Source organism: Calidris pugnax, unplaced genomic scaffold (genome assembly GCF_001431845.1).
Source record: "Calidris pugnax isolate Ruff unplaced genomic scaffold, ASM143184v1 scaffold138, whole genome shotgun sequence".
Lineage (NCBI taxonomy): Eukaryota > Metazoa > Chordata > Aves > Charadriiformes > Scolopacidae > Calidris > Calidris pugnax.
In genome coordinates this window covers 557,456-574,817 of record NW_015090858.1, presented here as the reverse complement: position 1 = coordinate 574,817, position 17,362 = coordinate 557,456, and the positions used below count along the sequence as shown (strand labels likewise).

Here is a 17,362-nt window from a genome sequence, read left to right as displayed (position 1 = left end):
GCGGGCGGTACCGGGAAGGAGGCGGTTGATTGGTGTATAATGGCTATAAATTAATCCCGCGGGGCGGATATACGTACCGACAGCACGGGGGGACGGGGGGTGTATGGATGCCACCAGCATCCTGGCCTGTGTCAGGAACAGCGTGGGGAGTAGGGCCCGAGAGGTGATTGTCCCCCTGTACTGGGCACTGATGAGGCCCCACCTCGAGTGCTGTGTCTAGTTTTGGGCCCCCTACCATAAAAAAGACATCGAGGTGCTGGAGTGGGTCCAGAGAAGGGCGACAAAGATGGTGAAGGGTCTGGAGAATAAGTCTTATGAGGAGAGGCTGAGGGAGCTGGGGGTGTTCAGCCTGGAGAAGAGGAGGCTGAGGGGAGACCTTATTGCTCTCTACAACTCCCTGAAAGGAGGGTGTAGAGAGATGGGGGTCGGTCTCTTCTCCCAAGTCACAGGCGACAGGACAAGAGGAAATGGCCTCAAGTTGCGCCAGGGGAGGTTCAGGCTGGATATTAGGAAAAAGTTTTTCACTGAAAGGGTTATCAGGCATTGGAATGGGCTGCCCAGGGAGGTGGTTGAGGCACCATCCCTGGAGGTGTTCAAAAGACGGGTTGATGTAGTGCTGGGAGGTCTGGTTTAGGGATGATGCTCCTTGTTTGTTGTGTGGGGGTCTATTTTTGTCAGTTAGGTTGACGGTTGGACAAGATGATCTTTAAGGTCCCTTCCAACCTAGAAGATTCTGTGATTCTGTTTATGGTGCGCTCACGAAGGGGGGCCGGCACCGAGACCCCTGGGGTCAGGGCACTGGCCACCCCCGGGGGTCCCCGGCCGGGGCACGGGTGGGTTGGCAGACGGGAAGGGAAGAAACCAGCCGCACTCCCTTTGTTTGGTTCTTTTCTCTTTTTTTTTTTCCATTTTGGCATAAGGTTATGTAGCAACGAGGGGTGTGCAAAGAGCTGGAGGGGGAGGAGGGGGCTGTGGGGGGGGTCAGCCCCCAGCCCGGTGTGCGGGCGGACCGGGCAGGCTGGTGCGGGACCCGTCAGTGCAGTGGAGAGCCGCAGGGGGCGGCGGGGCAGCGTCCAGCACTGGCACCCACCGCCGGGGGGAGAGAGGGATGGAGGGAGGGGGTCCCTTGTCTGTACACAAATCAGTACAAAATCCTACCGCGCGCTGGGGATACACGTAAAACCGGGAGCGGGGCAGCGGTGGGGCCCTGGCCCTCACCCCGGGGCCCTGGCGGGGTGGCCCCGGCAGCAGCCGCACGTCTGTGTCCCTCCCCAGGCAGTCAGTGTCCGCCAAGGCCCAGGGGGTGACTCCGTGGAAGCCTTCCTCCTTCTCCTCCTCCTCCCAGGCCCACATCTGGAGTGGCAAAGGGCTGCTGTGAGCGATGTAAACATAGGAAATACCATCAGGTCACTTCTAGGTGATGGGGTCCGGGTTAATTAGGAGAGCGTGATCCCACTCCAGGCTGGCCTGATGGCTTCGGGGATGGTATTGCTGGAAGAGTGTGGCCACATTAAGGGTTCAGTGGCCGCTCTTGCCCATAAAGAACGTGGCAAATGTTTTTATATCGATAGCAACTGAGACTGGGGCTGCTGGAACTCAAGAGGAGCAAACTTTGGTCACTTGTGGCAGACCCATGGCGTGCCAGGTGCTGAGCCTAGGAGGAAGCCAGGAATGGCAGAGGGAACCCTCTGTGTGGCTGCTGGAGGTCAGGGTGACGAAAGGGGAGCACGGAGGAGGCAGGTGCCCCCCTCATCTGAAGGAGTTGGAGGAGGGCGTGCAGCTGAAGAAGTCCTGGCTGACCTGGCGTGGGTAGCCCTCCAGCACCTTCACCTGCACTGGATCGAACTTCCAGTAATCACGGCCCCTCAGGAAATAGGCAAAACCTGTGGGTGAGAGAGGAGGGGTCAGGAGAGACAGGCTGGGCTCAGCTCAGAGCTCTGCCCTGGCGTTTTGTCTCCTTGATGCCCTGCAGCATGTGCAGGACCAAAAGAGAGCCTGGAAGAGGCAGGAGATGCTGCTGGATTCATTTCAGCTGAACTCAGCTCTGCAACTTGATGCTGCTTTAGTTTTGATGGGAGAGTACACAGGATTTTGTTTTACATTCCCTGTGCTTTTAAATACGCTGTACCCAGGTGGTGGCCCGGCCCTGAGGGGGCAGAGGACAGCTGGAGGGGGCTGGTGACAGGCAGCTTGTGACGTCCCACTGCAGAGCATCTGTCACTTGCTCTGGGATCCAGGCTCTGGAAGTGGTGGGGAGCCCTTCCCACCACATCCTCTGGGAGGAAGGAGGTTGTCACCGCTCTTGTCACCCCAGGCACCCTCCCTGGCTGTCCTCAGCGTTGCAGTGGCACCACCACGCTGCCTTCAGCACATCTGGGCACATCTGGGAGGACGAGGCAATGCCAAAAGCAGCCTCTTCATTCAGGTCAGCCACTGAGGCCAAAGTGTGGGCAGCCTTTCTGCTGTTTTCTCACCACTTTGTTGTGAGCAGGAACAGCTGGATGGGACTCTGTGACCAGTTCTTGGTCAGCAGTTTGAATTTTCTCTATCAAACACCAAACTGCCGATTGTTGCAATTAATGACGACAAAACTTCTCACTTTTACGGGAGAAGCCTCAGTTCCCTCCCCACCGCAGGGAGCTGCCCCTCTCTCCCCACTATATGACCAGGGCTGGGAAGTGTCCATTACTACCAAATGTCTAATCCTGCCCAGTTCTCCCAGTCAGGCAGTGGTGTCACCCCGAGCACCTGCCCCAGAGCCGGCCGTGTCCCCGCTGCACTGACCAAACTCATCCTGAAAAGCCGCGTCGATCTCCTGGGGGACGCCGCGCCAGTCGGCCATGGTGCGGGGGTAGATGTTGTCCACCTGGCGGGTGTGCGGGTTGAAGCGCCAGTAGTTGCCCCCGCTGAAGATGTAGATCTTGTTCTTCTCAGCCCCCCACACCAGCGCGGCCTGCACGGGGGCCGCAGGCAGGCCCAGCTCCGCCATGGGGGTGGGACCAGATACCCGCCTCTCGCCGTCGTAAATCCAGTACTGAGAATCTGGCGAGGAGACAGGAAAGGGAGACGGGAGTTCGGGAGCTCTTTGGGGTGTGATAATTGGGCAGTCAACTGTGCAACTGGAGCCGGCGCCTTGGCAGGGCTCCCGGGGGAGGCTGCGTGTGAGCACAAGGCAAAAACCCCACCGGTGGCACGGCCACCGTCACCGACACATGCCCAAAGTGCGAGGAGTTGACTTCCACCTCAGTCCAACCTGGAGGGTGTCACTGGTGGGACGAGGAGGAGGGTTTTAGCGGCTGTTTTTTCCTCTATTTGTGCAAGCTAGAATAAAAGACTTGGCTGGAGGGACCAGCCCCCAGCCTGCAAACTCGGCGCTTCGAGGAGAACATCCGTGGGCATGCACAGGCGTAGAGGGGGCACGTGGCTGGAAAGGAGCAAGCTACAGAAACCAGGAAGAACTTGCCAAGCTGAAATAGAGACTGGTAGCACATTCCCAGATTAGATTAAAACGGGAATCTCTGTAATTAGCCCAGGGCTCATAATACTTTCCCCTTATCTCGTTCTAACTCATGGCAGGAGCCTGCCAGCTTCAGCAGTGTAATTCCTTGTGTGCAGGTCAGGTGGTGAGTGATGTGTTTGTGCAGGAACGCTGCCTGCCCGGCCACGCGGTCTGATTTGGGTACTGGGTTTCACAGGGCACGCACGCCCGGGGCAGCCGGGTACCTGCCTCAGTCTGCGTCCCTGCTATCAAATTTACGCTTGGAAAGAGCATTAAAAGAAAATAGTGAAGCTGAAACAGGGGTTGCTGCTGGTCTGGAAGAGCAGAGGTGGCCAGGAGCAGGTCTGGCCCCCCGCGGGCGATGGGTTTTTAGTCCCTGTGGTGGCAGAAGGCTGTCTGGCTCTGGACATGGGCTCCCTGAAGGCTCATTCAGTCCGGGGGTATGACAGAAGCTCTGCCTCCAGGTCTCTGAGGAGCAGAGAAGATGCTGTCCGCCCCTGAGCAGGGCCTTGGGGGCACAGGTGCAGGAGTTCCACAACCTGTGAAAGCCTCTGGGGCTCTCTTCTGGCACAGCACTTCCAGGGACAGCTGGGGAGATGGAGCAAGGGTTTCCTTCCTCCTCCTCTGCCAGCAGCACTGCCAGGGCACAGGCTCAAAGCAAATGTTTGTCTTCCTGAGAAGGAAAATGGGATATCACAGCTGTATCTAAAATAAAAGTGACCCCTCCTTCTCTCTTCCCCGCCTCAATATCTGCTGAAAAATTTAAACTAGAGAAGGAAACAAGCAGCAGGGATTGCTGCATTGCTGAGGATGCCCGGAAGGTTTTTTCTCCCAGGAACTTGTTGGGTCCTGAATGCCCCTCAGTAAAGACGACGCATCTCCGAGCCCTCTGATCCCGGTCCAGCTCTTACCTTGGAAAAACCAGATATTGCCCAGCGGGTCCTCGAAGGTGGCATCGATGGAGCTGGGGATCCCCTGCCAGTGGCGGGAGGCCAGAGCCGGGTACCCGTCCTGCAGCTTTCCCGCTCGCAGCCGCCACACGTAGCGGGACTTGAAGAAGAAGAGCTCCCCTCGGATGGTGGCGGCGGCGTCGAAGGCTGTGTGGCAGGCCTCGGGCTGCAGGGGCTGCCAAAGGGGGGACGGTCAGGAGCTGGGGCCTGAGCGAGCCCCCCCGTGCCCAGGCTGGGTTTAATGGATGGGAAGTCCCTGTGTCCAGGCAGCTGTCCTGCTCTCCAGCAGTGTGGGGTGGGCACGGGCTGCCCGAGGACCCCCTCTCCCCGCACACCCCAGGCCTGGGCTCAGCAGCGGGTGGATGATGTGGACACCAAACCACGTGTGAGCCCGCTGCTGGCCTCACAGAATCATCTAGGCTGGAAGAGACCGTCGGGATCATCGAGTCCAGTCATCCACCCTACTCTAAGTACTCCCCTACACCATATCCCCCAACACCACATCTAAACAGTTCTTATCTAATTAGATATTAGAAAGAATTACTTTACTGAGAGAGTGGTCAGGCACTGGAACAGCCTGCCCAGGGAGGTGGTGGAGTCACCATCCCTGGAGGTATTTAAGAAACGTATAGACATGGCTCTTCAGGGCATGCTGTAGTGCCCAAGGTTATGGTTTATGGCGAGGTGTTGAGTGTGGGGTTTAGTTGGTGGGTGCGGTGTTTTTGGTGGGCGTTTGGTGTGGTGTGTTTTGTATTTGTTTGGGGTTTTTTTGGGGTTTTTTTTGGGTTTTTTTTTGGTGGTTGGACTCGATGATCTCAGAGGTCCCTTCCAACCACTAAGATTCTGTGATTAAACACAGCCAGGGATGGGGACTCAACCCCCTCCCTGGGCAGCCTGTTCCAATGCCCGACCACTCTCTCTGTGAAGAATTGTTTCCTAATGTCCTCGCCATGGGGACAGTCAGGAAGGACGGGGACAGGCTGTTGACTCACCTCCACGTTGGTGATCTCGTTAGTCTCCAGGTCCGGCTGGGGCAGCTCTGCTGGCTGGGTTGGGGTTGGGTCGGGACCCCGTTTGGGTTTCCCATAGAGGTACTGGATCCCTTGCTTGTCGTCCTCGCTCAGGCTGAGCGGGTAGCGGAAGATGTAGAAAGGAGACATCAGGGACTTGGAGACAGCCGTGTGCTGCAGGCCCAGCACGTGGCCAAACTCGTGAGCGGCCACTTGGAGGAGGTCGGTGCCTGCGAAGGGAAAAGATGGGAGATGCTCTCAGGTCCCATTCGGATCACGCCCACGGTGGAAGATACCTGCATCAGGCAGGATTAGAACTTGCTAATGGCCCTTGTCACACGGACAGCAGAGGGACCTCATTTATTGCTTGCGTGTGGACTGTAGCCAGAAAGCCACATTTAGAAATAAATCCATTTTAAAACACCCAGTGTCAAGGCCTGGGCCTTCTTCACCAGACTCCAGTAGATTTATGGGACATCACATTTTAGGAATACATGACCTCGGAGGGTCTAGAAAAGGAGGGGGAAAAGTGGATTTCAGTTTGCAAAAAACGTGTCGTTTGGCAGGTGGTGTTTAGATTCCAAGGGATGAAGCTGATGGATTTCAGGGGAAGCTGGAAAAGGCGTACGAGGCAGCGGGGCTCGTGAGCCGGGCTGTTTGTTGACAAGTCCCAGCGCATTCATTCACTCGCCTTCAGCCAGAAACGCTGCGATGAGACAGGCAGGGCCGGGAGCCAGCCGGGCCCGCCGTTCCAAGCAGGATTTCCCTGCTGGCTCCCGGGGAGCAGGTCACTTCTCGGGGACGGGAGAGGGGGGGACGCAGCTGGAGAAGGGCTGGGAAGGGTGGAGGGGAAGGTGAGCCAGCCCCTGTCTTCCTCTGCTGGTCAGCTTCATGTCGGAGTGATGGATTCGCATGGCGCTGACCCAACTACATCTCGGTCAGCTGAGAAAATGGGATTTCTGTGTCAGTGATTTATGACAAACTTTCAGACACTCGTGTTTGGTTTGGCAGGCTCCTCGCCCGATGCTTTCCAGTGTTGGCAGATGAGCCCTGCTGCTGTCAGGTTCTCCGGGGGAGGTGAGGAACAGCACGCCTGAGGGAGCTGTGCTGGGGGGGACACAGCTCTGTCCCTCGTAAAAGGTCCCCCCCCGAGGAGTCCTGCTTCCTGGGTGGCTCTGGGGTGACCCCGGGGCACACCTTAGGCCTCCTTAGACTTCTGCTTTCCCATCTGAAAAGCCAGGCTAAGAATCTCCCTCACTGAGTGCTGAGACAAGGATTTATCCATGTTTATATCGTAAAGCTCTTTTCAGCATATTAAATGGCAATTAGCTGCAAAGAGCTTTTACAACATTTATTTATGGAAGACGTAGGGGGAGAAAAAAGGCCATGGAACAGGGCTGGATTCTGATGGGAACTGGCATCCGTTTCCAGTTCCTGGTTTGCCTCCAACGCTGCCTTTGTGGGAGACCGTAGGAAATCCTTCAACAACACAGGCAGCCCCAACAGAGGGTGAAAAGTGGCAGAGGCCCCCCTTGCCCAGGGAGCAGAAACGCTGCTGCAGAAAGATCTGGTGCTCTGCGGTTCTTGTTTTGGGTCAGCAGGAGCAGGGTTGGAGACACAGCGGTCCTGTGCCCTGCACAGAGACTCAGGGTGGGACAGAACTGGCAATGGCGTGGAATTTGGGGGAGCCCACCTGAGCCCTGACATCGCCGTGGGCGTTGGGAAACCCCAGGGGCAGGGGTTTAACTTGGGCTGTGTGATTGTGTCTTTGTCCCTGTCGATAGATGGGGAAGGGGGAGGAGGGGCTGACCTGGGCTAATTTTGGTGGGTCTTGCAGAAACTGGTGCTTTGGGCACGGGTCCAGATGGTCCCAGGCGGTGCTGCAGTATCTCACGAGATACCGGGACACCAGACCCCCAGTGCCCCAGCAAAGAGCTGCCAGCTCGGATCTATTATTAGCCAAAAAAAAAAAAAAAAAAGAAAAGGAAAAAAAGAGTCTTGACTCGATGTGGTATTTTTTATGGTCAGAGCATTCCCAGACCACAGGGACAGAGCTGGAGCCTGGGTGGTTTCCCTTTATGGACTTGTTGAAAGAGAAGATGCTTTGCGGGCAGGCGGTGAGCAGTGCGTGCAGGGGCTGGGCTGAGCCCGTCCTTTGGAAGAACAACTGTGTCGGCCTCAGTCTTCCTCAGCCCTCGCCTGCTTTATTCCTAAGGGCTCCTACCAGCCCTGGGTGCAATTCCCAAGGGGCAGGGTGCGTGGCCAGGCAGAGGAACCATCCCTCAGATGTGTCCCTCTTGCTCTCCGGGCACAAGGGGAGCCCACCAGGAACCCAGGGTCCTGGCCACAGGCTTTGCTGTGGCTCAAGGGTGACAAGAAAAGACCTGAGAACTTCCAGTAGGGCTGTAAGAGGGAGGAGATGGCAATGCACACCACAAAAATGATGGCAGCCTCTCTGTTTTGCACGCTCCCTGGTCACACCATTCCAAGAATCATTTCCAAGTGCCCCGATAACCACCCTGGAGCCCCCCCAGCCTCCCCCGAGACAGTACCCTACCCAGGTTGTTCCCAATCGTCCAGGTCTCATCGTAGTCAAAGTGGACATCTCCCTCCCGGTGTGTCTTGGGGAAGAAGGCGTGTGCCAGGATCCCTCCGGGCCCGTCGAAAGGCAGGTTATCTCCATGCCAGTACCTGGAGGGGAGACACAGCTCACCTCAGACAACATCCGTGTACCTCCAGTGACCAGCATCGCGTGGCCATCACGGGGAGCACTCTGAGGGGACAGCAGCTCTCACTCCCATCCCGGGCTCATCCCCACCACTCCAGATGGACTTTTTCAAGCCCTTTGGATCACCACAAGCTTCCACAAACTCAGTTCTGCCTCAGGGCGCCGAGGAAGGGGAGCTCAGTCACACCAAGGATCTCGGTCACACCAAGCCCCGGGCAGTTGTTATGTTCTCCCAGGGAAGCCCGTGAGAGATGTGGCCACCTGAGAGAGCTGTGGGGCAAACACACAGCACGCCTATCGCATCCCCGCTTGGACGGCCGCCACTTTGCCTTTATGAGTTTTGTGCAAACACGCAGCAGAGGGAAGTCTTTGCCCCCGTGCATATTTTGCCAAAAGTCGATTTTAGGCCAGGAGCCAAGATTCATTTAAGCAAGGAACTATATTTGTCTTTGGGCAGACAGTTACGTCGTTCAGTCAAGGGACAGGATGGAGGACCTGAAGATGGAAAGTCAAAACAAACGCTTAGGAAAACAGCCTGTGGGCAGAGAAATGTAAATGTACTGGGAAAATTAATGAGCGATCAGTGAGGGTGCTGTGCACAGCCAGCGTGGAACAGCTGCACTTCCACCAACCAGCCCCCAACCGGCAAAGAAAATAAAAACAAAACCAGAAAAATCCAAGTGTCTGAAAGCAGAAACATGAGCCTGAAGTGCCTAAGTTGTGTGCTGGCAGCTCTGGGCTCTGGTTCGAGGCTTGGGGGGTGCTGGTCTCTCGGGGAGGAGGGTGCTGCTGCCCACCCTGCTCACCTTGTGAAGTCGATGACGATGTCGGCCCGGCCCTCCTGCACTTCGGTGAACGTCAGCGGGGTCACGTCACTCCAGACTTTCAAAGCCTCCTCGATGGTCCTTCTCACTTTAGCTTTCACAAGTTGCCAGGGGAACCTGATAATTCTGAAAGGCAACGGGCACTGGATGAGGAGAGCATCAGCCGCTGCCCCACGGACACTGCTGTCATGAGGACACTAGCTGTAGGGTCAACATCACTAGGGCTGCCACCCTTTCCCACCACCAGAACATCTCCAACCCATGGAAGCACTGATCCAGCACCCTCTTCCAAGGGGTGCAGCAGATAAATCCCATCAGTGTGGAAACCCTCTGGCTGGTGTGCCCAGAGGTGAGCTCTCTGGAGAGCTCTGCAGGTCTGTGTTTTTCCAGAGTGAAGTGATGGAGCATCTCCCGGGTCTGTCCCCCACGAGTCCGACCCCACAGAAGTGCCCGGGAGTGCTGTGATGTGATTTCTTCTCCTCAATCTCTGCATTTTTTGCCCCTGGGCTCGCTCAGAGAGGCTGCTGCCTCCTCTGCCCTCCTGTGACACGGGCAGACTGTGGGGTCTGCCACGGAGGGAGCTCACTTTCCCTTCCCTCAGCAGTGTTGCTGTGTGTTCCTCTCTGCTGTGTTTCTTCCTTTAACACCCTTGACCAGAAAAAAAAAAAATAAAGGAAGAAGCCTTTTTGTTATCTATAGCCTTCTAACGCTATGAGGAACTGTCTCCTGCACTTAATTAAACAAAAGGAGATTTACGTGCTGTCAAAGCCCATATGAGTGTGCTCACCTCTCCACTCACACCCCGGTGGGCGACTGGGGGGGCAGCACGACCCCCCCACAAGCCCGTCCAGCCGATCTCCAAGTGAGAACGTGTCGGGTGATTTGGGCAAAAACTCCCCACTCAAGTCATGTTTATGGGAACATCACTAGCAGCTGGATAAAAAAGTCTTTTTAAAATAAACGTCGAGGTGAGCCCCCAGCGGGGCGGCCGTGGGGAGCAGAGGGACAGCGGGAGAGGAGCGATGGTGGAGCACGTGTCTGGGATTTGATGTGGGGAAGGGAACATACGGGTGGTGGGTGTTGGTGTGGGGCTGACCGAGGGGTGACACAGTGGCTGTGGGGTGGGTGGGCAGTGTGTTTATGGGAGCTGGTGTGTGAGGGGAGGTGGAGGGGCTGGGGGTGGCCCTGTTGGTGGTTCAGCGCGTGGGTCCCCTGCCCCACTGGCTGTACCCGGTCTCAGGGCTCTTAGGGTCACGTCACAGCGTGTCGTGCTCCGGGGACCATCCCACGGAGAGGTTTGGGGAGGAAGAAGCAAACCAGCCTGACCCACTTTTGAGGCTTCTCTTACTTGTAGGTGAGATCAGTCTTGTCCCAGCGTCCACCGGAGAGGACAAACCTCTTCTGCCGGTTCCTCCCGTTCTGCCCGTCCGCAGAGGCCGGCAGGTCGGGCACGCCGCAGCGGGGGGGGTTCCAGCGCGCTGCCGCCTCGGCCCCCACCACGGGGAAACCCTTGGCAGCCACACCGGTCCCCACGGCGTTCACCAAGGACGACAGCCAAGGGCTCTGCTCCTTCCAGGTGTGATGCTTTCGAGACACGTCCTACAAGGGAAAAGCAAAGCCCTCACTTCTGTGCCCAGGAAGAGAGGTCCTGATGCGCAGGGGTGGAGGGCTGCCACAGCACCCCCACAGCGGTGAGTTCCACCTTTACCCAGGGCTGTACCCACGCTGCCGGGGCACAAACTGCTCCCCACAAACATCCTCCGTCCCCTGGGCTCTGCTGCCACCAGCCCGGGTCCCACCTGGGAGGCTCTGTGTCATGCCATGGCACCCCCCAAGCACTGGGCTATTTTTGGTCCACTTTTTTCCCTGGCAGCCAGCCGGCAGGAAATGCTTTCTCAAGCTGTGGATGAGAACCAGACCCTTCAAGAATGAACCAAATCGCTGGGGAGTGAATTCTGCCCCTTTGCCCCCCATCCTTTATTCCTTCCTGGCCCCGGGTAGGGGCCCAACACCGGAGCCCTGCCAGGTCAGAGGTACCTGTCTCTCCAAGAGGAGCTCTCTAGGAGCTGCCAGGGCTGGCAGTTCACCCCTGTGAAGGACAGCAGGCAGGAGGAGCTGATAAAGCTCATGAGGACCAGGACCTGGCCATGAGGACCACCAACTTGCTCCCAGCCCCAACAAAACCCTCTGCCAAGCTCATAATGGCAGCTGTGTCACCAAAGCCCAGCCTGGAGGAGCTTCAGCTCCTTGCTCCCCAGTGCCCCCACAGAGCCACCAGAGCCAGGTCCTGCTGCCCCAGGACACGGGGTGATGGATGTGCCTCGTTTTGCAGGACCAGGAGGTGCAGAACAGCCGCTCCAAGGCACGTGGGGAGAGTGAAGATGGACCCTGGGGAGAGCCCTTGCTGTCGGACTGGGAGCACTGGGAAACCCTTGGGAGTTGCCCAGGTAAGTGAGTGGGCTGAGGCCGATACCAGATGGGCTTATTCCTCTCTTACATTTTTCTCTTGGCTGCGCTAAGCACGTTGTCCCTGCTCTCCCAGGAAGGCTGGTGGTTTCCTTCCTGGCTGGGGACACTGACACGAGCTGAAGATCATGGCTCTCCTCTAAGCAGGAGCCGAGAGAGGAGGCACTTTTCCTTCTCACCCCCAGGGATGCCCTGTTCAGAGGCAGGTCTTCTCTCCTCTATGGTCAGCTGAAGGCCACTGGCATGAATCCCAGCTTCCAGCCGTCCAAACCCCACCTTGCCCTAGGGAGGACCCTCCCTGCTCCTGCCCTCCTGTCCTCTGCCCTGGGAGGGGACACAGCGAGGTCCTGCCAATGGCTCTGGGTGGAGGCAGGAGCTGCCCCCCGTCCTCGCTGTGCCCCAGCACAAACAGCCGGTCTGTCCCTGTCGTCACCGCACCGACATCAGCACCAGGGCAGGAAAGGGCTGGAAAATGCCACCGCAGGCACAGCCAGCGAGGGGAAATGTGACAGGCAGAAACCACTCGCCAAACAATGCTCAGGAGACGCCTCAGGCTGGAGATTTGGGTCTCCTTGGCTGGGCACACCTCGCTGCAGGCACTTCCCAAGGCTTAGATAACATCCTCTTGGTTAAGGTTGCATCCTTCCCACCCAGCGCCGAAGCCACCCTCTCCTGGGGAGAGCCAAAGGAGATTCAAACTGGAAGAGAGTCCATTTAGATGAGATCTCAGGGAGGATTTTTTCCCTCTGAGGGTGGTGAGAGCCTGGCCCGAGAAGCTGTGGCTGCCCCATCCCTGGAGGGGTTCAAGGCCAGGTTGGAGGGGGCTTGGAGCAACCTGGTCTGGTGGGAGGTGTCCCTGCCCAGGGCAGGGGTATCGGATGAGCTTTAAGGTCCCTTCCAACCCAACCCACTCTATGATTCTGTGATCCTGCTTTGTTCTCCCGAGCAGTGGGTCAATGCCCAGAGGTGTGAGCTCAGGGGTTTGCTGAGGGCTGTGCTGCTGCTGCAAACCTGCTGCTGGGAGCTGTCAAGGCATCCCCACTGCTCCCATCCCACCACCAGAGGAGAAGGATTACCAAAGACCAAAGGGAAGTCCCTGCAGCCCAGGGCAGGCATTGGGACCATCAGCCCTCAAGCGCTGCGATCCAGCAGCCGTCGCTCCTGGGTCTGCTGGGGTCAGACAAACACCCGCCAGAATTCCCAGGAAGCTTCCCAGCCATCCTGAGGAGCCAGGACCATCTCTGACCTCAGCATCTTGGGCAGCACTTGCCCTCCCAGGAGCAGCAGCAGCCGGAGCAGCACAGCTACAGCCAAATATCAGCAATTCTGTCCATAAAAACCCTCACGAGGGAGGCCAGTGCCTGGCACCGACAAACCCAGTGCTCTCCTCTGCCCGCATCCATCCTCTGCTGCCTGCCCTGAACTTAAACTTGTCTCCCCTGTCATGTACCTAATTACCCGGGCTCCTGCCTGCTCCTGCAGCACGGACATGAAAAGAGACCCCCCTCCCCGTCAGACAGGAGTGACTGGACAAGTTACAACGTGAATCCCATCAGTCTTGGATACTTCCCCTGTCACCGGGGGCTGTTTCCTCTTCTGCTAGGGGATAAGCTCATGGCTTTTCTCCCCGCCTCCCTGTCCCTTCTGCTGCTGCTTTTCCATTTCTCCCTCCTTTTGGTGAGGCCCTGGTGTTTGCTGCCTCTTTGGCTGGTGGCCCTGTCCTCCTCCCACCCATGACCCTGCGTCTCGGAGCGCTCCTGCCCTCGGTTCACCACCTGGGGAAGGAGAGCAGAGGTGCTTTCTCCTGCAGTTCTCATGTGAGACAGTTCTCTCACCCCGGTTCTACCCACCGTTGGGTGGCTGTGCCCCCCCAGGGGCTCTGCACCCCCTGAAGAGGCTGCAGCAATGTTCTTTCCTGAGATGGGCACTGCTATCCCCACGCAGAGAGTGATGGGGCAGCTCTCTGGCCAGCCCAGTGTGGATTTGCCGTGGTTAGATCTGGAAGTGCAGCTCCAGCTGATGGTCAGTGGTAAAACCAGAGCCAGCTCTGCTGTGGTCAGGCTGTGTCCCAGGAGCTGACTGGCCTCGGGAGGTGCTAATGCTGCAGGGGAAGTTTTAAGGCAGAAACAGATTATGTTTGTGGTCTGCTCAGACCCTGAGCTCCCCGTCTAGGTCAGTGGAAACACTGGAAACTGGTTGGAAACAAAGCTGAGGCAAAGCCACCGGGTTCATTGATCCTCCCCCCCCCCAGAACAAGGCAGAGCCTCCCAACCCCTCGAACTACGAATTCTGTGCTTAAAGAAAATACTTCTGCTACAGGACTGGCTCCTCCCCAGACAGGGCCAGGGGGACCGGGGGGTCTGAGGGCAAACACACACACTCTCTGCTCCCTTCCCATGCTCTGTGGCACCATCCAGCGCTGCCTCCTGGGGCCTGACGGTTTGTTTCCGGATTACTGGGTGGTAGTTGTTGTTGGCAACAAAAAAAGGAAAATGTTTATTTTTCCTAAGCAACGTGGAACATGAAACATGACGGACTGCAAATGTTTATGCCCACAGAGAGAGCGAGGAGACCCAGGCTCTGATGTAACAAGAGAAAGCAAACGAATAAACACTGCAGGACTGTTTTTATTATCAGACACTTTAATTACGTGACAGTTTGTGAGTCTGCTCCATCGACAGCACTGCGACCAAGCTGCTGGTGTCACCCAAGCAACAGTTTGCCAGAAACAGGAGTACTTGCAAAGCAAACAAGCCCCAGGATGCTGGGACAGCCAAAGGTTTCAAGAGCCCTTCATCTGATGACCGAGAAATCCCCTTGAAACCAAGAAACAGCTCGGGGATGCTGCAGGCTCTGGACAGAGGAGGAAGGGGGTTGAGCTGTTTTGTTCATCGTGCAATTGCATCCAAGTTAAGGTTAGCAATGAGTTACTGGTGCTGAGCCCAAGGACAACTGCCAGGACATCTCTGCTGGGCACGGCCACCTCAGTGCAGCCTCCTCAGAGCCACGGGGGGATGCTCTGCCCTCAGGGGGTGAATGCTGCTGAGATGTGCAAGCTGGGATCTCCAAACCCCTAAGACACCCCCTGTCCCCCTGCCCAACCTCCTGGAGACGTCTGGGAGGGTTTTCCTCCTCCACTAATTTTCACAGAGCTGCTTTTGTGAGATAGTGATGCCTCTCTCCTGCCCACATCCCACTAAGAGGAGGATATCTCCCTCCTGTCTCATCTTGTGGGTGTCATCGCCACCAGGATCTCAGTGAACCTCTAAACCCACATCTGTGGCCCCCAGTGAACCCCTGAAGTGCTCCACTTCTCGTTTTGCTGGACAGATGGGTGCAGACTCAGCAGTGCTTCCACCCATCACGGTACAGGCTGGGCTGACCCCCGTGTGAGAACATCCAGGACCCCCTCGTTTCCCTGTCTGCCTAATTGGGATGAGCAGGAAAGAGCCGACAGCACCTGTGGTGTGAAAAGTCCCTGCAGGACAATTTTTCCTCGGAAGATCCCTTTTTAAAGAAGACCTACACAGCACACCCTGCCTCTGCTGAGCCCCCCACGTGGGTGCCAGGGCAGGACACGCATGGGGGGAGCAAGTGAAGTGCGGCATGAGCTGGAGTGGGGGTTTCCCCCCCAAAAAAATGCTTCTCCCCTCCCTGTCTCTTCTCCCTCCCCGGTCCCCTCTGCAGCCACACACCCCGGTCTCACCACGCTGCGGGGTGTGCGTGTGTCGCCCGTGAAAGCCCAAACACAACAAACACGCCGGAGAATAACTGCTTCCATGTGCCTTCAGTCTCTCCCCGAGCAGAGGATAAACATGCCTAAAATTACCCCAAGGCTCCCTGCGGGATTCAAACAGCCAAACCAAACACTGCGCATCAAACCCTTCCTGCGGGACCTGCCTCAGCCCCCAGTGAGGCCGGCGGCCGCCCCGGCTCCCGGGCTGTGGGGACAGCAGCACCGCGCTCCAGGGGGAAAACCTGCCGGGTTTGGGGGATGGATCTGTGGGATACGGCTCCCGAGGGATTAAGGCTGGCAGCCGGGAGGGTGCCCACCACTTCTCCACCCCGAGAGAGCTTCCCAGCAAACGGAGCGACGCGGATTTCCCAGGGGAGCCGAAGCAATGCAGGAATTCAGCCTCTGCGTGTGCCCGGCCCCGAGCACTGCAGATCTTTTGTTCTCAAGTTTTACAGTGGACACCAGACACAGCCCGGACTCTGCTCTCAGTTTTCTCTTGCTTTCTTTAGGGGCTAATGCAAAAGCAAAGGAGATCGACAAGGTTTGCTGCAGAGAACACAGCTCCTTTCGCAACTTGCCCCACACAGCCTGGCTTTAAAATGAACCTAAAGCCCTTGATTCCACCCCAACCCCCAGTTACTGCTGTTGTGACTCGTTAGTGGAGCACAGAGGAGTCACGGTGCGGCACCCTGCGGTGCCTGGCACAGTCCTTGCCCACCCCAGCTACTGGCACCGCCGGAGGAAGTCACCATCATCCGTCTGGCAGGAGTGTGGATCTCCTTTCCCTGCTCAGCCCCTCGGATCCCTCCTCATCCATCACCCGACAGCACGAGATGCCCAGACAGAAGCCAGCTGCTGGTGGAGACGGGGAAACACCGCTTTGTGTGCAGGGACTGGGAGGCAGAGAAGCCAACGCGCGATGGCCGAGCCCTCCAGAGACAGGGGGTAGAGGAGGGCTGAGGGCAGAAACCCACACAGGGACCACTGCCAGCCCCCATCCCACACCAGTGTGTGTGCCCCAGCCAGGAGAGGGATGGAGAGCAACCCCTGTGATGCTGGCTGTACCCGAGAGGCAGCAGAATAACCTCCAGGAGCCTTGACACCAGATAAGGAACCCCAAAGGGCAGCTATTTGGGATGAGAGAACTGCTGTTTGAAAGGATGGGAAATCACCTGCCCGTTTCCAACCCCAAACCGGGTGCCGTCTCTGCAAAGACCGAGTGAAACAGACGGGTCTGAAGCCCCAGGCTCCACATGGCTGGTCCAACACACAAGCACAAGGTGTTCCTGAACAAAACATACCTGTGGGAGCATCACCTGGAGTTGCTCCAGCCAAGAGGAAAGTGTTAGCACTCGGGATGCAGAGCATTGACCTGGGGTGAGGAAGAAACTGTCTCTGGGCACAGAGTGCCAACGGGGGGGCATCCACCTCCTGGGGATGTGGATTAGATGGACGGGGAGCCTGAGCAGACCCGGACACCTGCACCAAACCTGGACACCTGCCCCAACGCTGTGCTCGTCCAGCACAGGTCCTCACTGGCAGCAAAACCAGGACCAGAGCCTGGGCAGGTCTCTCCAGGAGCAGCAGCTCCTCAGCTGGCCCAGGGCAGAGCGTGAGGCACCTCAACATCCCAGAGGGACCAGGGGTCTCCAGGTGTAGGCAGGTCCCTCCCAGCCCACTGCTGCTGCCAGCAGACGGGGGTGAGCCCTGCGCAGCGGGGTCAGAAGTGGGGTGCCACCCCCCGAGCCCTCACCCTCACCTCCCCCCGGGGCAGAGCGGGGCCAAAGCACAGTGACACTCTGTTTGGAGTCACACAAGCACTTCGGGGGCCAGGGCTGGTCCGTGCCAAATCCCAGCCCACAGCAGGTTTAGCAGCCAAGTCAGAGAGTGCTCAGATGACAGAGCTGATAATAAAACCATCGACAGAACCTGAACTAATCCCCTCGGGCTGCTACCGGGCATTTGCTCTGTCATTATTTTATGGCACAGCAGCGCAGCGCATGTGGCTAATAACCCAATTAAGGCACGCACACACTCCCAGCAGGCCCCCCCCCCCCCAAAAAAAAAAAAACCCTCGTCCCGGTGCTCCAAGCTCCATCCCAGGTGCCGGGACCTGGCAGGAATGTGCAGGAGGAAGGAGCCCTGGCTG

General features: G+C 57.5%; 1 protein-coding gene across 1 annotated transcript; it reads right to left on the bottom strand.

Annotated features, from left to right (window-relative positions):
• Positions 1-961: 961 nt before the first annotated feature.
• On the bottom strand, positions 962-14,839 carry MMP11 (matrix metallopeptidase 11). Its single transcript, XM_014943972.1, has 8 exons — positions 14,753-14,839; positions 10,360-10,610; positions 8,994-9,137; positions 8,017-8,150; positions 5,442-5,689; positions 4,411-4,624; positions 2,785-3,042; positions 962-1,883 (listed from the first exon to the last, which is right to left on the bottom strand). Exons 1-8 carry the CDS (start codon positions 14,837-14,839, stop codon positions 1,750-1,752), a joined length of 1,470 nt encoding a protein of 489 aa, XP_014799458.1. The 3' UTR covers positions 962-1,749.
• Between the last annotated feature and the right edge of the window lie 2,523 nt (positions 14,840-17,362).